This window comes from Apostichopus japonicus, chromosome 14 (assembly GCF_037975245.1).
Source record: "Apostichopus japonicus isolate 1M-3 chromosome 14, ASM3797524v1, whole genome shotgun sequence".
Classification (NCBI taxonomy): Eukaryota; Metazoa; Echinodermata; class Holothuroidea; order Aspidochirotida; family Stichopodidae; genus Apostichopus; species Apostichopus japonicus.
Window position 1 is genome coordinate 14,243,093 of NC_092574.1, and position 23,857 is coordinate 14,266,949.

Below are 23,857 nucleotides of genomic sequence, written 5' to 3' on the forward strand. Positions count from 1 at the left end.
TCATGATTTTCGATTCTCGAATGGTATGTAACTAAAGAATTACACCTGTCAGATAGTTCCCACAATGTTCCCTCTCTAGAAATGTAATGTTGTACATAGCACCAGAACATCACATATTGGCCAAAATATTTCCCAGTGCCCTCCCTTACTACAGTTTCACCTCACTTTAATATTCTTCTTGCAACTCATTTCAAAACAAGAAACAGCATCTTCCATGACTTTGTAGATCATATAGTCCCATAGTGCGCATTTCTCCCCCTGATTTGTTATTTACAACCCCTCATTGCACTATTCCTGGCATCGTTCATTGAAGTTACTCTCAATCGCAAGGGACTTGATCCCAAATTTGTAACGATGTCGAATTATTCGTCTCTTCACACCGTAGATAATAGACTGTATTTGGACACGATACAATATGGTATATTTGTCACATAGGGCCTACCATACTGCGTACGGCTCTGGTCACCATGTACTTATGTACATATAATATTGTGAGGAATAATATCAGGTACAGTACATTGTACAACCAAGGTTCACGTGTGCACACCTGTAGTACCGTACATAGCTTGTACAAAGTTTGTACGACCACTGAACTGTAATTAGAAAAGAAATAATACTTGAAATCATCCTTTGTCACTATCACCGATGGCGTCAGAGGGAGAATCAAAAAACAGAAAATTGTCGGTGGTCAGTATGTTTGATTTACCATTGGAGAACTAGTTTTTCGTGAAACTAGGTCCATACTAGCCTACTGTTGCCTGCATAGGTACTACTTACTGTTGCCTGCGCTTTGGCCCAGGCTACAGGGACTGATACATAGTTAACGTGAGAGTTCCTTACTTATAATATAAATATAACTAGCCTATAGACCAAGGATAGACCTATTCCCAATTTAGAGGCTAACTTAAACCAAATCTTTTAGTCTATTATGAATTGTAGTGAACATAGGTAAAGTTAGTCCTAGGCTAGTCTAACTCTCAATTTCAGGCTATATAGGCCTCGGCCTATCCTTTTCAATAGACCAGATATATTTAGTTGTGTGCGCGGGTTTGTGGCTGAACCCTACAAGAAGTCCCCCAGGGAATGTGGATGTAGTGCTACATGAGAGATTGATTGAATTGTGTACACTTTGGTGTGTGGGTGTGACAAGTTACCAATGACCAGGGTTAAGTTATAAAGTTGTGTGACAGGGCCTTGGCCTTGAACAAGACTAAACCTTCAACTCTAAACAAGAACAAATAAAGAACAAATAAAATGCAACCTTAACCAATGGAAAGATACATCAGAGGACCCTTGTGTTTACTTGAAAAATCTGCAACGTAATTTTGGATAGATACACGTAACTTGGGCCACCCTGTTACATCAATACTGATTGACATTGAATCTAAGCTTTGCGTTTACCATCGAGAATTAAATTGTCTACGTTTGATGGTTAGGGAACTGCCAGAAAAATAAATAGTGATTGATGCATCACTATTTCACCTGTCTGTTGGACAAATAACCAAAAATAAACAGAATAAGATGAATGTCAGAAAGTAATGTATGCCTTACCAGTCACCAAGAGAGCTCAGTGTTCTTTTATTTGTGCTTGCTGTATTTTTACACAATGTAATATTTTTAACAGGTAACCTTTCCAACCTGCCTCAATTTTCATATCTTTTTTTTTTTTTCACCAGATCCAAGGTGAAAATTCATCTGACACTGGTTTCTGGGGAGACAACAAAAGTTTGACATTTGTACTTGAAGGGGAAGATCACACACTTGGAAATGCTCTCCGATATATCATAATGAAGAAGTAAGTGCCAAGATCGAAATGGATTTCACTTAGTAATTAGTTTTGTGGATAAGCCCTCGATGCAAGTGAAGAGGTTGTCATGTAGTGTCTGCTTTCAGTTGTGTACAGTATTGATTTTGGGGAGAATCGTGTAAATGTAGTGGCATTAAAATGTTCTCATCAAACATTAAACTTTACAATGTTTGTTCAGAAATCATAATTTTCACCTATTCCCTTGCCGAAATCTGAAGTTTTGCACAATATTTTCTACTCGATTCCATCAGTCATCTCTCATTTGAATTTTTTTGATTTTTTAGGTCTTTAATGAGCTTAGAAAAGTTTTTAACCTCTTTTAATGTAAGCTTATCCTAGCTGTGCAGTCCCATTTCTGTACAATACAAACCAACTTTTCTTCTGTTCATTATTTTAGTCCAGATGTGGAATTTTGTGGTTACAATGTACCCCACCCGACAGAGAGCCGTATCAACTTTCGCATTCAAAGTAGAGGTGAGGTGGAGAAATTTATGCCTTTTGTAGATTCCTTTGTTTACCTGTGACAAGGACTTCTTTTTTATCACTTATGTTTGTGCACAACCCAGAGTTAACATGTAGTAAGCAAACACCTCAGTATTGAATTGATCAGTGTCTGCTGACCACATACAGTATTATAACAGGATATTCTGGTGGCAGATGTTGTATTATCGGGATATTATGGTGGCAGAAGTTTTATGATCATAAAGGGACATTATTGTGGCAGAAGTTGTATTGTCTTATGTCTTGAAGGGATATTATGGTGGCAGAAGTTTTGGGATATTATGGTGGCAGATGTTTCATTATCTTAAAGGGATATTATGGTGGCAAAAGTTGTCCCAACTCAAATGAATATAATTGTGGCATAATTGTATCATATTAAAAGGGTACTATCGTGCGTGAGAAAGTTCACACATGGGGTCGTGCTAAGTTCCTCAATAGTGATATCTGACATCTTGCTTGACAATGCCTTTTGTTTTCTCTCCATTCTTTGATTAGGTCGGCCAGCGGTGGAAATTCTGAAGCAGGGGCTGCAAGATCTATCACAAACATGCGACCATGTTCTCTCAACATTTGATGTAAGTAAGAATTTATGTGACTTCTTCCTCATCTTGAAACAATTGATTGGAAAGTTGAGTTCCAGCGCATTCTTAAAGAAAATGTTATCTTCCTAATTGTGGAATTTATTGAAGTGTATTGTCCACAGTATTGAATTGGGCAGAATAGTGTAAATCTAATTTGAGAAGGATTCACATTCATATCGGTCAATGGTAAATCATAACACTAAGTTCTCATATCAAAAATATATGAGATTGAAATGCATTCCAAAGTCTGTCCCAATACAAAGTCCTCACAGCTTCCACACCTTATACTTACCAGAGTGACCAGATGGTTCACTACATTGCCTGCTGGGGAGGGGGAGGGGTGGGAAGTTGGAGGGAGGGAGGGAGGGAGGTTAGATACAATACAATGGAGGGCCCTGTTCGATTCTCTGGAGGGGATCCTTCAGGGCAAAAACAGATATGTAATAGTAGAAACAGTCAGCAAATTATGGATCCTTTTCTTCCTTTAAATATTGATAGGATGAGAGGGGGGGGGGGCTCACAGTTGCTTGTTGGACTTCTGTTGAACATATTGATATTTACTGAACTCCTTGTGAGGCATACTTACTAGAAGGAAAGAAAGTCCTCATTGTCTGTTAGGGGGTGGAGGGAGGGGGAGAGAGAAGGGAATAAAATGTATAGTTTAAAAATGCAACATAATCTGCGAAATATATATATATATAAATTTTTGAATACTTTTACTATGGCTTTGTCAGATTAGAGTTATTCTTAGTTCAAAAGAAAATAAAGTTGTAAGCAACTGTCCAGTTTTGGAAGTTCCTTTTTTTTTCTTTCTTGTTGTTATTTTCATCCCTTTTCTTTTTCCTTCCTTTGTGTTATTGAAGCAAGCTGTGAAAGACTACAAAGGTGACTCAGAAATTAAAATGGAGACTGATTGATGAGAACATGAGGGATTTTGAAGATGAATGGCAGATATTACACTGTAAATGGCAACTGTCAGAGGAGGACCAATGTTAATGTCTGGAGTAAGAGAAAGGAAGCCTCAACAATGGAAACATTTGACATTACATCGAGAATGGACATGTTCATTTTGCCTCAGTGTTTAACTTTATTCTTTAGCAGGTGTAAACATATCTTGTTGAGGGATTTCTTCAGACTTGTCTGGCTTTGAAACAGCAGTCTCATAGCGTGATAGAGGGGGTACATTGCGTTTAGTGTCACACTAGTAAGGAGGAAAGTTGAGGAATTCGATGTTAAGTGGTAAAGGTTGTACACTTGTGCAAGGTATTTGACTGTGTGGCTCAGTTCATGGCCTGAGTGTGAGGAGTAAATGAAGAGCATGGTTGTGTAGGGTAACTGTGTTATACATATGTGGCTGCACTGATAGCCACTGTAGTTGCCGTGTGTGACTGTTAAATTTGTAACCCACTTTTTCCAACACGATTTTAATCTACAAAGCCTTGGCAAAACAGCTCTAATTGAAACAAGGAAACATCAATTTTGTATTATGAGGCACTTTCATGGATTATTTCACCCTTTCACCAGAATTATACAGTGAACTCAAGCTCATGGATGAAGTTATGGAAATTTTTCCTTGTTTTGAGCAGATTAAATCCGACTTTAACAAGTATAATTCTATTTTTGGCAAAATCTATTTGAATCATCACTGCTATCACATAGTTGAAAGATATCTGAACTACATCATGATAATCGTGATAACGGATAGAACATTTATGTTCTTAGTCACCATAAACCATACTTTTTGGGTAGTTGTATTGAGGGAATGCCGGGTACAGTAGCTCTGTTACAGTGATCTTTGCATGTAGCTCTGTCCCATAGTAATGATAACTCCATCCCATAGTAGTGATAGCTCTCCCACAGTTATCAACACAGGTTATTACATGTTGATAATACAGATCAGTAATGATACTGTAGCTCTGTCCCATAGAAATGATAGCTCCATCCCATAGTAATGATAGCTCCATCCCATAGTAATGATAGCTGTCCCATAGTAATGACAGCTCCATCCCATATTAATGATAGCTCTCCCATAGTTATCAACACAGGATAATACATGTTGATAATACAGATCAGTAATGATAGCTCCATCCCATAGTAATGATAGCTCCATCCCATAGTAATGATAGCTCTATCTCATAGTAATGATAGCTCTATCCCATTGTTATCAACACATTATAGTACATGTTGATAATATACCACAGTAATGGTAGCTCTATTCTCTACTTATCATTAGCATTCAAAGACAAACATGTAGAGATGTCCGTTGATAATATACCACAGTAATATATGCACTACTTATCATCAGCAAAGACAAATATAGCGGGTACTTTGTTGACCATTACATTAACAAAGTTGTAATGGCTCAATATGCAAGCAGTACTTCAAACGAGATAACCTATCAGTACTGTCCTTTTAATGTCAGGACGTGCCTCTGTCTGTCTTTGTACCAATAATCATTAAACATTAAAGAAATCCAAGAAAAAACAAGAAGACCGAGACATTCAATTGCATCTATATTTTCATCCAAAACTGATCAGATGCAGGGAATTTGTCGAGGATCTCGAACAAATTTCCAAACAGAATCTTCATTAAAAGCTTCACTGTGCACGGAAGCAATGCTTCAAGAAAATGTTATGCATATCCATATTTACAGGTTTACTAATTGTAAATAAAATGTACACCTTACAGTATTTCATCCTGTTTGTATCTCTTGCTTACCTTCAGTTTGACTCTGCTGTACACACAATATTAAATATAACAATAATAATAATATTGTCCTAAGGCTAATATGCTAGAAATAAACCACACACTCGCACACACTACAAGAAAATGGTTCCTAGCTCTCCATGTTATTCACAGATGCATCCAGATATTTCCCTGATATCAGTTTATTTTTCTTGGGAATTAAATTTTGCTACTTTACCCTACTCTACCCTACCTGTCTGAACTCTCTCAAAACAAGTTTCTAAGAAAAGACAAATCTTGGAGAAAATTGTCGGTGAAATTTAAAAGTGTTAGTAGTTCTATTACGTTGTGAAATGTGAGGATAAAACATATATTGCATAACTTTCCTTGAATCTGTTGTTATGGATACCTGTTAACTTTGCTTGCAATCACAGAAACAACTTGGAATGCCACTTTGGACTAAAGCAAATGTATATGTTTGTTTCCTGTCCCTGTTATTCTATCAATCTATATCTATGGTTAATTTTAAAATATAAAGTTGAGATGTTCAAACTGTGCCACAGTATTTATAAAGACAAAAACAGGAGACCAAAATGAGGAGAATCTAAAATTCAACAGTTCTCTCTATTAGGTAAAATAGAGACTATTGATGGTTCCTTATATAAACCACATATGGCAGACATTGATAGGACCCTGTTATGCTAATGTACATGATAATACAGATTTGTTATAACATTTTAAGTACTTGCATCACATGATGGTACATGTTAGTCAATAAACTATTAGCAAAATTGATACACCCAAAGGTACATTTTAAATTCTAACTTTTGCATCATCCTGATTTGGGATCAAACAGAATATTTGCAATATTTGAGATGCTTCAAGAGGAGTTGATGCCACCAATCGTTTCTTAAAGTTTATGCGACTCTTAACAAGTTCATGGACATGTTTTCCCATGGAGATAATGCAGTAACATGAGCCATGACTTAAGTCAGCCAAGACATGCACTGACTTGCCTGTTAGATGAAGTGATGTGTTAACAACTGTGCTGATAACCTTTAGTTCAGTTGCTGCATTAATTGGCTTAAAAATGTAATTGATCAGGAGATGGCTAATTAGCAGTATACAAGCTTCATAAAAGATCATTAATTTAGCTACAGTGGCAGGTTTACAATTTACAACAAACACCTCACCTGACTCTTAGCATTGATGACCTACTCAAGAGTAATCTCCCATCACCTTAAATCCCATTACTTTTCCAATGGCCTCTTTATTTTTTACATTTGACCCCATAATCTCATTAATATTCATAAGGTCTGTGCCACAAACACTAGGGCACACCTCACTATAATACATCTACAGAGTACGTATGGCAAATATCCATCACTCCGTTGTAGAGTTATCGTGGACCCAAGCAAGTGTCACAGACGCACACACATACACGCTAACCTGATGGCATATGTTCCTTTGCTTCCAGCAAGGAACCAATAAAAAGAAACAAAACAAGAAAGAAAAAAATTCATACCTCTTTTGTCAAAACACCAACAGAACTCTAGATAAACATGATTTTAACCTTAAACATTAGCATGTCATGGTGAAGCAGTATAGTAACTGCAAAAAATACTGAAGATTTAAGTATGTGTGTACAGGATTCAAATTGCAACATCAAGTCAAAGTGACAAAACTCAAAACAAAATAATAAATTTGAAATACCCATATTACAGTTATTGCCATCTATGTATCTTTCTGTAATGAAACCTCTGTCCATGACAACGGCTCATTCAGTCACCCAATAAGATAGTATCAATGAACAAACAATTGTTGGCGTTAAACTTCTTCTATTTTTCTGAGAAAATGGAATCAATCTTAGATTTGATTTGCTTCATAAGTTACTTAAAAAAATAAACAAACACCAGGAAAAGTAAGTTTAAGAAAGCTGCATCATATATTGAACTTAAAGGGAGACTAGTACGACATAGCTCAAATATTTTGCTAAATTTAATGATTATTCTACAAAACACCAAACGGCAACCCACCCTTGTGGATATTTCTCATTGATTCCAAACCGTTACATTACTACCACGATTGCACGATCTAACTTCTAGGGTACATACGTAATACAGTTTTGTGACTTGGACAGGGAAATATGATATTGTCACCAACAAGAATGAATTACAAACCACTGCACGGAGAAAGCTTCTTTATAATCAACAGTTATTTCTATACTCAACATGGATTTTTATAAGTACTATTAGATACCACCCCTCCCCCCCCATACATTTCCAAGATGACCCTCCAGCGATCAAGGAGCAGTAAATTTGAGAAAACAATTCAACAAAGGGAAATACACTGAGCATGGCAGTAAACTATTTCTTAATGTTTCAATACAAATGACAACTACTCTGCTATCTGTGTGCAATGATGATGACATGTGATGCCAATAGGTAGACTTGTTTTCTCTTAATCTTTACTAAGGTAACAGGAGCACGGATTCTTTTAAGTTGCTGAAAGAAATCTGACTTCTGGCTTAAATTACTTTTACACTGGCATAATATGGAAGAACATTAGCAATGAGGGAAAAAAAAAAACACTGAATAAGATACAAAACAATGGCCAACAGCATTTTCACATTATTTCTTTGTTTTTTAAATACACTCTCCTTTAAAATATAAAAGTCATGTGCTGTGCAGATATCATTTAAATGCATACATTTCTGTAAGCCGGTTTTGCACTCATATATTTCTTCTCTTCGTGATGTTAAATGAGGCCCAATCTTCGCAATTTGTGCATATTCCTCATGAAGAGCATCTGTATTAAAATCGTTAGAGCACTTTAAGGAAAAGTACAATGTCAAACTCGGACAGATTTCACTCCTTTACACAAACGCTGCTCTGACCTTCCAAAATATTACACATTGAATTGTCATATCTGTACTACTCGCTTGCTCCAATGTTTGTCTCTCCGATCCTCAAAATGTTTGACCTCTCGGAAATCATATTCATGATCAAACTTTATGACACGTTTGTAGTTTTCCTTGTCACATCTGGGAGGAATGACCTGTTTTTATCAACGCTTGCCCTTTTTCGTCCACTGATCGCACCCGGCGCGTGCCTCTTGTGCTGTAGTCTTCTCCTCTCTCTGTTTGCGATCTTGCGCCGTGCTTCTCAGGGATCTTACAGCGAGACCTAAAACTACTACAGACTGAAGCGCAATCGCAAGAAAGGACAGGCTCTGTCCCTCAGACAGTGTAAACTTTAGCTCGGTGCACCTCTTCCTCTGTCAGGGAAGGTTTGAGCAAGAAGAATTCCTTCATGTTATTAACGAAACCACGGTCGTAAGGGTTGTAGAAATGGCCGTGTGCATCTTTCAGGTAATCGTAGCGGCTTGCGTTGATTCTTTCGTTTGTGTTGGTGTTTTTAGCAGCCATGTACCACTGTCGAGAGGAGAGAAGTCTGAGTATTAAAGACATGTGAATATTGTACTTCTCAAGAGCTTCCTAGTCAAACAAAGAGTATGGTGTGTCTTATTCTACAGTTAGCAACTGGTTGTGCTTGCAAGGTGATGCCTGCCTAACACTCATGTATTAACTATTATTAATTTTCTACCTGGGCCAGAGAGAAACAAGGTTAGAGCAAAGGGTCAGGGAGAATCAAATTTTGCTATACATAGATTGAGCAATGTGTAAAGGTAGACTTAGACCTCTAGGGTGTGTATATGCAATTAATACAAGATTATGGGCTGATTTTTTTCCCCTGCATGCTACAAAAAAATTATTTTCCTGTCCCAAAAGCTGTCTATTGAGAGAATTCCTGCTTCTGTTATTTTCATTTACTGATATTATGGGCCTTACACCTACGTCACTGACAATATAAAATACATGGCATTAATGTCTTGGTCTGACAGCTGTTATTGTTAATGACTGGTATTAAGGCTAATCACACATATGTCACTGGACAGATACAAATACACATCATTTATGTTTGAATGACTCTTAGTAGATGTGAAATACATTTATACTCAAAAGATTAACAAGTGAAAGCCTGATTTTTGTTAACAATCTTTGTCTGGAAAACAATGAACACCGAAAAGTGTAATGATGACTATCAGCAGGACTCGGCATAAATCATTGAGAGGTTATAAATGACTCTATGAGAAGAACCAAAACTTACAGCACTTCCGCAGAGCATGCTTGCCACAAATCCAAAGAAGAAGGCCTCCAAGATCCCAAGGACGTAGAGAACATTTGTGCCCTCCAGTTCAATGAGTGTAAAGGCAAAGTATAAGGTCATCCATGTCATGATGGCAACTGATGTTGTAAACCCAGCAAACATATTCCTTGGAAAAAAAGAATTCAAAGACATCTGTTAAGGAATCTACTCTTTGCTTTACAACAAACAAATAGAAAGAATTTCACTATTATACAGACTAATATTACAGACTTGCCTGGCAGAAGTATCTGTTTTTGCAATTTTCATCCATAAAACAATGAATGCACATTATTACCCAAATTTTGCATAATCAGATTTTGAAATCAGGAGAAGATGCTTATAATTGATATTGGCCAACAGTGTACAGATGAAACATAAGTTTGGCACACCATATTCACAAAATGGGGGAATAATAATAAATTATACACAACAAAAACAATCCCCCTGCCAACCCCCCCCCCCTCCCAAAGAGTTAGGAAACTTCTTGTTCCATTGGAAAAATCACCCAGCTTGAAACTCAATATCTGAGAGATGGAATTTTACGAACCTATTCTTGAGACCCACGCAGTTGTATATGTAGGGACAATGGTGGTCAAATTCCATGACGCATCTGTTGCATGTGCGACAGTGTTTTGTGCGGAGCGGTTTCACGTTACGACATGTGTGACAAAGTCTACTCAGGGGGTTACGTCCCTGTTTCCACTCGTCGAAATGCGCCACCTGTAAAATGTCAGGGAGAGAATGATCAGAGTATCAGAATGTGACAAATGTTCATGTTTGTTCATCAACATTAATGTGAAACTATTTGTGACTAGTAATAATGTTCCTAACTGGAAAAGAATTCCATCCATGCTTTTACATTCAACAAGTACCAGAAAGAAAACTTGTCATTATTTACATTATCATGCCACAAAACATTCAGAATTTATATAACCAGAAATATGATACTTTTAAGGTTGTTGTCATAAAAAGATGATCATTAACACAGCTGGATCCATACCTGCTTCTACAACTTGGCCAATACCAGACTAAAAAAGGATTTACTGTACATCAAAATGTTACAATTTATGTGCAAGCTCTATCAACATTAATGTGAAATTTTCTCCTCTATCATCAAAATGTTTCCACCCTGTTGCAAAGTAAAATATTATTACCGAATTGATATGTTGTCAGGGATTTGTTATTTTTACCGTGACCTGAGATCAAATGGTGGCCAATGAAGTAGCGCTTGTAGACACAGATTTAATGTTCAACTGCAGGATGCATAGATAGTAAAATATCCATGGTACGTTGCTACAACCATGAAGAAGGCGTATACATTAAGATTGCAAAAGAAAGTGGGCAAATGATCTACAGAAAGGCTGCTTAGCATTAGAATGACAGGATTCCCAGAAACAGTTGAACAACACATAGACAGGCAAAACAGAGTTAACTTTACGCTAAGTCAATGTTTATTTTACCCCAACCGTTTGCTTGTATATTTATCAATAAAAAATTATGGGAAGAAATTTTTAATGTTTTTCGTCTAATGAAAGGGAAAAATATGCAAGTTGCACATTTTGCATGACAAGGAAAGTGATAGTCTTTGTAATTATCTGCATAGTGTTGGACCATTCCATACACACACATGCCATTCATTTTACACTATGCAAGTGTCCGCACTCTAGCACACGTGCAGTTATGCAAATTGTACAGGAAGAACACATAATAAGATCAGTAACATAAAAAATAAAAATTATTCACATATATGAGAATAAAAACAAATGAAAAATGAATTAAAAGCATGCAAATTACCTTTACCTTTTTGATGGCTAAGTCATACTCTGACGAATTCCTGGGTAGGAAGCCAGGGTCCCTCATATAGCAATAATAGAAGGTATACCACATGAAGACATTGTTGAAAATGAAGAAGATATGAAGACCAGGCATCATTGCAAATGTGGTAGGAAAACACTGGAAGAGAAAGAGATGATTGAAAACATCATCCATTTCCTATATATGCTAATACCTCTCTAAACTGTCCACCCATATCATGTTTCAAAGCACTCGTACTGGCAGTACAAACAGTTCCTAACCTTTATCTGATACTAATGCTAATACCTCTCTAAACTGTCCGCCCATATCATGCTTCAAAGCCCTCGTACTGACAGTACAAACAGTTCCTAACCTTTATCTGATACTAATGCTAATACCTCTCTAAACTGTCTGCCCATATCATGCTTCAAAGCCCACATACTGACAGTACAAACAGTTCCTAACCTTTATGTGATACTAATGCTAATACCTCTCTAAACTGTCCACCCATATCATGCTTCAAAGCCCACATACTGACAGTACAAATAGTTCCTAACCTTTATGTGATACTAATGCTAATACCTCTCTAAACTGTCTGCCTGTATCATGCTTCAAAGCCCTTGCACTGACAGTACAAATAGTTCCTAACCTTTATGTGATACTAATGCTAATACCTCTCAAAACTGTCCACCCATATCATGCTTCAAAGCCCTCGTACTGACAGTACAAATAGTTCCTAACCTTTATCTGATACTAATGCTAATACCTCTCTAAACTGTCTGCCATATCATGCTTCAAAGCACTCGTACTGACAGTACAAACAGTTCCTAACCTTTATCTGATACTAATGCTAATACCTCTCTAAACTGTCTGCCCATATCATGCTTCAAAGCCCACATACTGACAGTACAAACAGTTCCTAACCTTTATCTGATACAAAACCTCTCTAAACTGTCTGCCATATCATGCTTCAAAGCACTCGTACTGACAGTACAAACAGTTCCTAACCTTTATCTGATACTAATGCTAATACAGTACCTCTCTAAACTGTCTGCCATATCAGGCTTCAAAGCACTCGTACTGACAGTACAAACAGTTCCTAACCTTACTCTAGGAAACATGATATTCTTACTGCTCATACTGCGGAAGATGTAAAATATACAAATAACAATTAAAAATGTCAAGCATCCTAAAAATTTAAGCTTTGGACTAGGAAGTGCCCTCACTCCCTCACCCCCCCCCCCCTTATTTTTTGCTGTGATGTTTGAAGAGGACTAAAATGACCAGTCAGTTGTTGACTTCATATGACACAAAAAGTATAAAGTTGACTGTAGCTACTAATTCATCTTTCAAAGTCATATGAAAACATAATCGCAATATATATTTGATACATGAAAGAATTCTATTGGAAAGTGAAGAACTTACCCTAAAAACATACATTGGGTATCCCCAAAATAATGTAGACAAAACAAAAAACAGGAATGGAGATTTGCTATTTCCAGGAGGACCAAAGAAAATTGTCCTGCGGAGAAAGGAGACACAGAGACGATTCTACTAAAGAAAATAGATATATAGACTAAAGTAGCTAACATCTAATTTTCCTACAAATCTAAGTGCTTTATGCAGTAATACTCGAGATGAACAGCAAAACGGACTTGTAAAGCCAACATTGGAGCTAATATGTCAAAACAAGTAGCACATAAATAATTTTCATTCCTCTCTACCTCTTCGCCTACATCACCCCCCCCCCTCACCATCCCACCCCACTCTTGTCTTTCAATGTATACTCCTATTGGTAGTAACTTAAAGCAGACATTTGTAGTTGGTCGTCAAAACTGTCCAGCAATGTTAGTGAACCTAAGTACTGTGTACTACTCAAAATAAGATATCAATTGATCAATGATCAATACTGTAACATATATTTGATACCAAAAGAACATTGTATAACCAAACAATCATTGATTCCATTTTCAATTTAAATATCATAATAATCAACTTTTCAAGTATCACACTAAAATTCTTTTTAAACTTTTACCACAGGTTTGAAATATAGCTTGACAAATGAAGCTATTAGGCCATGAATTATTATGGAATGCTAGTGTTTGTTGAACTTTTAATCTAGAAAGCTGTTTTAATTACAGCTAATTATTACACAGTGAATTGACACCCTTTAACATGGTTTATGGCCCTCTCCTACAGTATCTCACTCCTCCCCCACTCCCCCCGACCCATCTAATCTTTTCCCCCACTTTATCAAATGAGGTTAATTTACTTTGATCAACCCACACTCATTTTATTTCATTCCATTTGACATTGAGAATTTTAATGGGAAATTTATAACAATTATAGACTAACCTGAAATGTTACTATTTTCATTATCAAAAGCCACTAGCCAACATTATCAATTACAAGACAAATATGACCACTTCACAGCAAAGAAACAACCATAGGCAGCAATAATAGAAAGAAGATTGTAAGCACCTTCACCTGTACACAAACACAAATTATTTTCACTAATAAACACTTTATCATGACAACATAAAGCAGGGTTCCTCCAATAATTTTCTAAGAGGGCCAAAAAGACACATTAATATAGGTTAAGCAATGTACACAGGGTAGGCTGGCCAGGTGCTCAAGTCAATGGCCATTCAAGCTTGTATACACGTCTAGTGCAAGACTGTGGGACAACATTTCTACAGGACCAAAAAGAGCCTTGGTATACTACTTCATATTACAAATTTATTAATATAAATTGTCCTTGTTGAGTCATCACTTTCTGTGTTGGCATACCACTACCTGTAATATTTTTTTTTGGGGGGGGGGGGCATTAAGTCTTTTAATAAAAAAAAAAGAAGGCCATTAAAGCCTATAAAGTCCATAATACCTTCAATGGCTTGAAAAACAAACACAAGTCAAAAAATCCTCATCTCAACAACTATATCTTTTAATAGTAAATTGATATACAAGATTGGTCAACTCGTTGGACTGATGCAACGATGTAACTAGCTCTTGTTTTGAATATGGAAGTCTATCTTTTGGCAGAAAATGTTTGTTTTTTATTATAAAGCTCAAAATTGCTGTGCAAAATTGTTCCCTGCATCATCATGCATTTGCAGCCACACAATTAATTCCACGAGATATCTCAAACTGCTAGGCTACCACACGTCATCGTAACATAATACAAACATAAACTCTAATGTGTTTCTTACTTCCACAAGAAATCTCAAACTGCTAGTCTACCTCGCATTATCGTAACATAATACGAACATAAAACTAAAAATTGTTTTTCTGATTAATTTCTCGACTTACTTCAAGTCTAATCTCGGTATAATGCTCTTCTGGAATTTGACTTCCTTCTCCAGATATCCCGAGATGTCCCCGTGTTTACGTCCCTTGGCCAGCATCAGCGGTGATTTGTGGTTGTGGTCCTCTAGATCAACCTCCACGCCGTCCTGCTCGCACAACATTCTCACCGTATTCAAGTCACCGTTGATGCATGCTAAATGAAGCGGTGTCTGTGACATGTCATCAAAAAATATAAAAAAATCAATTTGAGAACTATCATGTGTCACAGCAGTTTGAGTGTGTAGTAATAACAATAATCATATTAAATGTCTCTCCATTCCTCATTCTATCCTCTGAGAGAGAGAGAGAGATAGATAGAGAGATAAGAGATGTTGATGTTTCTGCTGTCATCTACTGTTACAAGTGAGAGTGCCATTAATCAGTACATTAACTATCAAATTTGCAAACTTTTATACTGTCGTTACAACTATCACTACTTGAATGTCTTCATGTCGCCATAGCAACCAATGGCATACGTCAAACTGGGCAAAAAAGGGACTTCACATAAAAACAGAAACCTATTCAGATATGTAAGGAAATGATGCCAGGGGTTAGGGGAAAAGGGAAACCTTGTGACCCCCCCCACCCTCCATATTTCAACACCACACAAACGTTGAAAGTTGTTATTAGCACAATAGACAATGCGTAGAACTAATTATAGACTTAACTTTAACCCTAAACATGCCACAGAATGTATCATTTCACTTCAGATATTTCAATTTTTGTTTTGTTGTAACATGATATATTGGCACAATATTTTGTGTCTAAATTCAACCTTTTTGAGGATTGATTGAAGCCTGGTTAATGTATTCTGTTATTAATACAACCTAACCTGCTACTTTGCTGTGTTATCATCAGAATTTAACTAAAGTTGACTTAAACATGACTTATATTACATAACCACTTGTTAAATTCACCTTTCACATTCCAACACAACAACTTGCAATTAACCCAAATTAAATTAACTTTATATACAAAAGAATGAAATACATTTGCTTTTCTTTTTCTCTCTATAACTGTATTACAAAACGTGCTGTGCTAAAAAAAGTCTCCATACCTGACCAAAATTGTCCTTCTGTCTCGGATTAAAGCCAGAATAAATTAAGAGCCTCGTTAAGTCGCAGTGACCTGGCGTTAAAAAATTGGAAATGCATCGTATCAGGCAGAATACGCGACATTCATACAAAAAAAAAATGAATTTATATTTTCTACGTTTCTTTCTCTACATTCTATTATAAGTCCAATGCTACTTGCAGTAAACACACTTTCATTCAATGTGCACTGCTTTGTCATCAACAGCAAATATTAAAATGAAACACATTGTACTGGACTATATGTTAAACATTGTCTGGGAGACAGACAATAATAAATAACTACAGTTCATACACATCTCCCTTTCTAGAAATAACTACAACATTTTCCCTACATTCCTTACAAACATATGTATGCAAGTTCAGTCATTTGTTTCCAATTCTGTAGATCTGTAGAGCAAAGTATGTCATTGGTCAATTTAAAAACACCCTGCAGCCAACCTGTTGTGATTAAAACTAAAATGTTTTCATTTGAAGAAACTGAATTGTCCACCAGGGACATATTGACAAAAATCTGCATAGAGACTTGTAGACATTATCCATCGCCTATGGGCTTCATTAGAGTTCTTGCGTCATAAATTACTGTGTTTATATTTAAATTACCTTTAAATGCAGCCCAATGTAGAGCATTGTCTCCTTCTCTGTCTGTGAGCTGGAGCCGAGCTCCTTTACCCATAAGATAACCGGCTAACATTGTCTGACCGTACTGGCAAGCGATAATCAATGGTGAGCAGCCCTGAGAAAGAAAGAAAAGAGTAGTAATAAATATTTACAGCAAAATAAGAATGTAACTGTATATGGTAAAAAATGTGGGCAATTTCAGACAGATACAAGCAGAATTAGAAATTAGGCTTGTAAATATTACAAAATGTGTATTACAATAAAAGCTACATACTTCATTGAAACAGAACTGTTATAATTTAAAAAAAAATAATAATTTAATAAATGTTAAAAACACAGCTTCTAGCATATTTTGTGCTTACTGCTCTCAACATCTAGCTTGGTACATGGCAGAATGGATGTATTCATAACCCTTAAGTAAAGTAAAGATAGCTCATTTGTTTATTTTGTGTGATATGTTAGTTTTCTTTTAACTTCTTGTGCTTACAGGTCACAACACCCAGTACTTGCTACATGACAGAATGTGTGCATTCATTAACACTACAAGAAAACCTCTTTTTTTTGGCATTGTAGTTTTTTATTTATTTATTTATTTTTGTTGTTGTCCAAAACAATTTTTTGGGGGACCTTAAACATCTCTGCCTTCAAAAGTCATAGGAATAAAATCAAGTAACAAGTTTACGGGTAGACAAGTCACAATACTTGTCTGCTAAACACAAAAGGAAACTAATCATCATCCTCCATCCAAACCTGTACTGTACACACTAGTACTCACATATACTGATGTTTTTGTGATTTTAACCATCTTGTGTTTGAGTTTGAAAATACTAACATTTGAATGAGGTCCCACTGAACAACCCTCAATCTCACCCCCACCCCCATCCTCCCACTCTGCCAAAATAGCTTGAAAAGTACCTACCTTATTGTCAACAGTGTCTATGGAAATTCCAGCCTGTAGAAGTATATCACAGATAGCAATATTGCCGTTAACACACGCCCAGTGGATGGGCCTTGGACCTAAATCGTTGCGACTTTGTAAATCTGTGCAAAAGGAAAAGGAAGGTTCATGGAAGCATTAACATCAATGATTACATCAATTCTTTTCTAAATGATGTGACATGTTTCGAACAATATTTTATTATTTTGTACATACTTTTTGTTTTTATAAAAGCTTTACAATTTAGCTCTTGACTTGTTCAACATCATCAATGTAATGCAAACTTTTGTAAAACTTGAAATTTCTGAGATGAAGGTGTTCTCAGCTTTTCCCCTCTTGACCTTTACAATACTTAAAAGGCATTTGTCCCCCCCCCACTCCTCCCCCACTATATACTATCAAACCATATTAGTACTTACAATCATTATGCCAAAGCGTCAGTTCTAGTACAGTATGATGTTTGTCAACATTTTCTCTTCTTGAATGGGGGCATGGTACTCAAGACAGGTATAGCAGATGCCAATGATTATGATTCCATCTGTTAACATTCCCCATCTTCAGATGGATCACCTGATACTGTAAATACAAGCCTAGACATCCACACACACACACTCAAACTTACACAAACATACTGTGCTATACCTGCATGCATATACACACACTAACCACAACAAGAATACATACAGTACTGTACAGTCTTCAACAAGTAAAACCAAAAGCAAACAAACAAAAGTCCTTAGATCCTGTTAGTAATTTTGTATTTTTGGACATGGATAAGAACAACAGATACTGCAGGGTAAAATTCATTGTTCACAGTTTTGTGTAGTAGAGTACAGTATTTGTCATTGATTTTTGTTTGATACAACAGCAAGCAAATACTGAAAGGTTCTGTGTGCAAGAAAATTGCTTTAGATGCTTGTACTGTATTAGTCTAGCATATTGCTATGCAATACCTGTGTCTGACATAACACTAGGCTAAATTTACTTTCACCATCTTTTTTTTAGTTAATAAAATATTCTTTAATAATAATTAAACCATGATGATTTTATAACCCTTTTTTGTTTTTTGGTTCTTCAATTTCCAGGCAAAGGCAGAGTATGACAAGACTCACCTAAAGATACTTTGCATTGCACCATAAATCTTAAAATGTTTGTATGTCCACCTAGGGCTGCCCAGTGTACAGGGGTGTGACCCTTATCATCAAAATCAGCTAGTACTGCTGGTCCCTCTTCTTCAACAAGCTCTTGGACTCTCAACAGGAACCTGATAAAGGAAAAACAAAGTTTATAGGTAAAAATTAATTTTCAAGCAAATCAGGAAGGGCAAACTTACTGAGAAATTAACCTGTACAAACAAATTTTTGAAGGAGCAAGAGAATAGTTGGCAAAGTACAATATTCTGAGCAGTGACCTCAGTATTTACAAGTTTTATATCATTGGCTGAAATTACATTTCAATACCAAGAAACAAAGATTGCTTGCTTACGGTATGTTCAATAGAGCCAAATATCACTGTATAACCAAACTGTCACTTCACAGGATAAAAACTGTTTGAAATAGGCCAGTGGACCATTGTTAGGCAACATTTGACTAAATGATTAAGTGACATAATACAGTGCTACAGTATATAATGAATGTACACATGATACTGCCACCAGTCAATCATGACTATCATCCAAACCTATTTCTCCCTCCTGTTTATGCTGTAAAGTTCTATCAGTGAAAAATATTTCATTGAAGAGAATATGGTCTAACTTTACACCATGCAGCAGTTTCCGAAAGCCAGGCATAACAATATACAATGTGAAACAATCTGTTAACATGTAGGCATTGTGTTAGGACTTCCACTACATCTGCTGATCTGCAATCTTGAGAAGTTTAGTCTTGTTTCTGTGAGAAATTTGTATCACTTCAAAACAGTAATGTGGTCTCAATTTGTACCAGTTTGGTCAATATTTTCTGTCCAAAATAAACTTAACGCTTGACTGTTTAATAGTGTTTATGCTAATATTATATGCTTAAGTAATATTAAACAGGTTAGTGGTACTAGGCCCTTGCCTGTAGCAAGAATGTACATTGTAAAATCATCATGAATTCGGTTTTCACTTTGAAACCGCTTGGTTTCTCCCTGGTGAGAAAACTACTGTAATGTGTTTCAAAGGTACTCTAAGTGTGAGTTGGATAGAACATTTGAAGACAGCGAGCTACTCCTGAACTTTTAAATTTCAAAGTGGCTAACAGTCAAATGTGTGGCAGGATATTATATAACTTCTGCATGTTCATTGATCCTGTGGTGCATCTTTTTCTTGATATATTGATCAATTCTAATGTCACTGCTGGTGAAATGTTGGAATTATTTTACTACTGCCTACTGTACTGATAGAGGTTGACATCTTTTCAATGATGCATCTATATGTACAGTTATACCTTCAGCACTGCCAAACCTGTATAAATGAGCTCAGTGAGGAAGCCAATACCACACTCAAAGCCTCACACGTAGCCAATAAGGGTGTGACCTAACGGATATTTCGCTAACCGTTTAACCGGATCGCCGTCAGTCCGGTTAAACGCCGTTTTCCGATCGCGGCTTTTTCGACGCACCGTCACTCGACTTTTAATGAAAATAGGACATTATGAGTACAATAATTAAGGGTTTTTTCCAACAGGTAGCAATTCGGGCAACAAGATGACAATCAAAGTATGTTAATTACTAATTAGGCCCAATAATATAGCGAACATGTAATAATTGCTGAAAAGAATAACACACATGATCAGTATTCGTGGTCTTCAGAAGTTCAGATCACTGAATTTATATAACTCGGCCTTCTGCAACATCGTAACTTTTGAAAAAAACAATATATTTGTCTATCTATCACAAGATTTTAAACAAAAACTTGCCTAACTTAGCAAACTTACCCACCTTTCCTGCTTACTTATTAAAAGTCATGTTTAGAAACAAATTACGCACGCACGTGTTGTGTGATGGGTTGTAAAAATCAAGTTGAAACTGGTTTGAGCAGCCTCCGATTTCAGCGATGTCACGTGCCATACAGTACTTTACATTTGATACAAAAGTTACTTCAACAACAGCTTCCCAAATGTGTGTCGCAATAGGTTAAGTTTTAACCGCGCAGCAAAGTACCATTCATAATTTGCATATTACACCAAAATTTACACTCGGCGTCCAGATGACGGGAAAATGTAACATCATGTTCAATGTGTTGTGTCGTTCCCATGGTGCAATGAACTTTGGCAAGTTCAAATGTCGATGACCTACTTATGTTCTGTGACCAATGTCAGTGGGAATTATGTGTGTAAAAACTCGGGTTTTTCCACGTGTTGTATATATATAGAAGTTTTACGTAAGCGGAGCGAATTTTGGGGCGGCTCGTTTATTGTGAGGAAGCACTTATCTAAGCATCAATATTTGTGAAAATATCGTAAGGTTTTTCAGATATTCTCTTTGAATGTCCCCTCCATATATCTCTCTTTCTCCGCCCACTCAAAGCTCGACATTTACGCTAATTCTTTAAGGGGAAAAATTATCGTAATTATCGAAATATCTCGATAATTTTTGAACTATTTATCGTGACGGTAAAAAGCTTATATCGCCCGCAATGCATGCACAGTATAATACCATGTGTGAAAAAATGGCTGTACACGTGCGGACCTGAGAGGGCAAACTAGCCTTGTGTTGTTAATGTTATTACGGTACTTTCTAGAACGACCATTTACGTCTTTTGGGGTCAACATACTTTCACACAGGATTTCACCTTGCCATTGATCTATGTACATGTACGGTTGATATATGTCGCAAATATAAACTGAGAAAACGAATTGACGACACTATCATGAGTTCATGACTATTGGCCTACTACTATAATTATATTGAACACATTATTCATGCCTAAAACATTGTTTTTCTGTTTTTTATTGATAGTTTGCAGTACATTTCTTAGTTCTTTACTTATTTTTAAATAATTTTCATGTTTAAAATGTATTTGAAAGTTTTAAAAAATATTTCCCTTTTTACGGTTTGTGATTTTCTAAACGGATAGTGCATTTGCGGCCGGTAAAACGGTTAACCGTTTAAACGGTCACACCCTTAGTAGCCAATGGGATCCTCATTTATGTACAATTTAGGATAGATGCACATATGTAAGTATATGACGAACGGTTTATGTCATGGTGACTTCACTACTGCCAGTATTGGCAAGAGAAAGCATATTTTCAGTCATTCTAATCCATAGGGTTATACTGTATATGGGTTTATTTTATGTAGCCTATCTGGATTAGAGACATAATAAAGACATCTAGATAGATTCTACTGTTCTTTCATGGTTTTTCCTTTATCTTCAATTTTTTTTCTGCATTTGTTGTTATTCGCAACAGCTAAAACTCAATTATTTCTGATAAGCTTGTGCTGAGACAACTGACAATTTAGATTAGAGTTCCAGAATGCAACTTTCCCACAACGAAGATGTTTGCTAGCACTGAATATTTCCAGATATTGTGCACAAAGTGGATGGAAAATGCACTCAGACTGATAGTGATACAAAAGGGTATTTCATAATGAAAAGACAGTCAGTCAAATAACTATTCTTAACCTTATGTTTGTAACACAGCTCTGCTAACTCTCTTCTACATATTTTTTATGTTATTGTTGTCATTTTGCTCTTGCATGGTGAATTTGTGCTATGACCATATCTTCACACAGCCTAGTTAGGATGTTCACAAGGTTTTCCAACTCTGCATAGGTCCTACCCTGGGCTAGCCTTATGTTATGGCACAAATAAACTAAGTGTAACTTCAAGTTTGTAACCAGGCACTAAAATCTGCTTTTGATGAATCTCTCCACACTGATATTCATCGCGGATTCTCAGGCAACTTATCACATCCTCAAAAAATCCATGAAAGTATCAGCGTTCAACTCAGTTAGTCCTACTCGTACAACATAAGGCTAGGCCTATCCTTCAAATTTAAAGTAGCCAAACGCAATAGCCTATTGTGAAGTAGCCAAGGCCTAGTAACGTGTTCAGTATGATGTTGCAGTCTAACACAGCATTACATTAGTGATGTTTGTTAACTGTAACGTTAGGCGTGATTAGTAACCGGTATCAACATTGACGTACCCAGATTTAACGGATTGAAAAATATCTGGAGGTTTCTGTGCATCGCATTTCTCGTGATCACCATGTTCTCTGTCTTCTTCTGTCTTCTCACTGTTAGGATCCTCGGATGAGTTCATCGTTGTGGAAAATTTGAACAGTAGTTAGTTCCTTGAAAGCCCCAGCGAATTTTGTGTAGTGCTAACATAAATGAATATGTTATTGTTAAATTTAAATCAAGTGACTGAAATTCTATCTTTTGTTTCGGCTAGCCCACAACACGTTGATCACACGCTGCTTAAACCTGGTAGGTCTGAGCTCAGAACTCCGAAGTGACGGAGAAGAAAAGGCTGGAATTTGAAATCAGGAAACTGAGAACCTGGTTAGTGCGAAAAAGGTCTGTTCAAATCCGGTGGAATTTGGATATCATATCCTCCCTCTCACTGGAAGCGATGGTCCAGGTGTTTTGTAATCTGTAGGAATTACTCTGAAATTTGCTAGAGTGAAACACAGAGCCACGGTGGAAATCCAGGTACAACCTCTTGAAAAGCTGCAACACTTTCCGATATTTCTTGGTCCCTCGTGGTTATATATTTTAGAAAGAGGAATTAATCTCAACAAATAGTTGGGGTAAATATTCCCTTGAGTCTTTGAATGTCTTTCCCTCCCTCGTCTTCTAATATAAACACATAGTTTTACCTCATTATGCTATTGAATTAGAATATAAGAACTATAAAAATTATTCAAGCTATGTCTAAACATTGGGGACAGACTAGAGGGCCAAATTGCTCCCTGCACTAGGGGTAGCTATAGAGGCGCTTAAAAATATGCCCCGGTTATTTTTTCTTAGACGACAAGGCCCTACATGTAAGTATGCATTGAGTTCACATGCGGCTATTTGCATGAGCAGTCATGAAGATGACGCCCTCCGGGAAACCGACGATGGGCTACCTCTACATCGGCTGAGGACTAAAGCAACACCACAATTAAAAAACAACAATAATAATTTAAGAAGTGAATGCATGCTTATTGGATCTACGGTCTTAAATACCGATTTGCATGCAAACGACAAGCGAATTATCAGACTGACTGCTGGGTAACTCTGTAGATAAAGCAGGTTTCCATATAGGGCTCCACAAAGCGGGGGAGGGGTGGGTGGGGTTGTGTAGGTCCTGTAACA

The 23,857-nt window shown here is 36.6% G+C and overlaps 2 protein-coding genes across 3 annotated transcripts; one reads left to right on the forward strand and one right to left on the reverse strand.

Moving 5' to 3' along the window:
* The first annotated feature begins 500 nt into the window (after window positions 1-500).
* On the forward strand, window positions 501-6,748 carry LOC139980388 (DNA-directed RNA polymerases I and III subunit RPAC2-like). The gene is made up of 5 exons (XM_071992029.1): window positions 501-687; window positions 1,677-1,795; window positions 2,205-2,281; window positions 2,804-2,883; window positions 3,753-6,748. The coding sequence occupies exons 1-5, from the start codon at window positions 646-648 to the stop codon at window positions 3,804-3,806; spliced, it is 372 nt and encodes a 123-aa protein (XP_071848130.1). The 5' UTR covers window positions 501-645; the 3' UTR covers window positions 3,807-6,748.
* Window positions 5,390-22,908, reverse strand: LOC139980387 (uncharacterized). Of its 2 annotated transcripts, none has more exons than XM_071992027.1 (11): window positions 22,702-22,908; window positions 18,683-18,834; window positions 17,553-17,674; window positions 16,616-16,748; window positions 15,979-16,049; window positions 14,886-15,091; window positions 13,002-13,098; window positions 11,577-11,735; window positions 10,330-10,502; window positions 9,744-9,909; window positions 5,390-9,007 (listed from the first exon to the last, which is right to left on the reverse strand). In XM_071992027.1, the coding sequence occupies exons 1-11, from the start codon at window positions 22,815-22,817 to the stop codon at window positions 8,813-8,815; spliced, it is 1,590 nt and encodes a 529-aa protein (XP_071848128.1). In that variant the 5' UTR covers window positions 22,818-22,908; the 3' UTR covers window positions 5,390-8,812. The 2 variants fall into 2 exon arrangements, with proteins under 2 accessions (XP_071848128.1, XP_071848129.1); XM_071992028.1 differs by having other exon boundaries at window positions 11,583-11,735; window positions 22,702-22,906.
* Window positions 22,909-23,857: the final 949 nt, after the last annotated feature.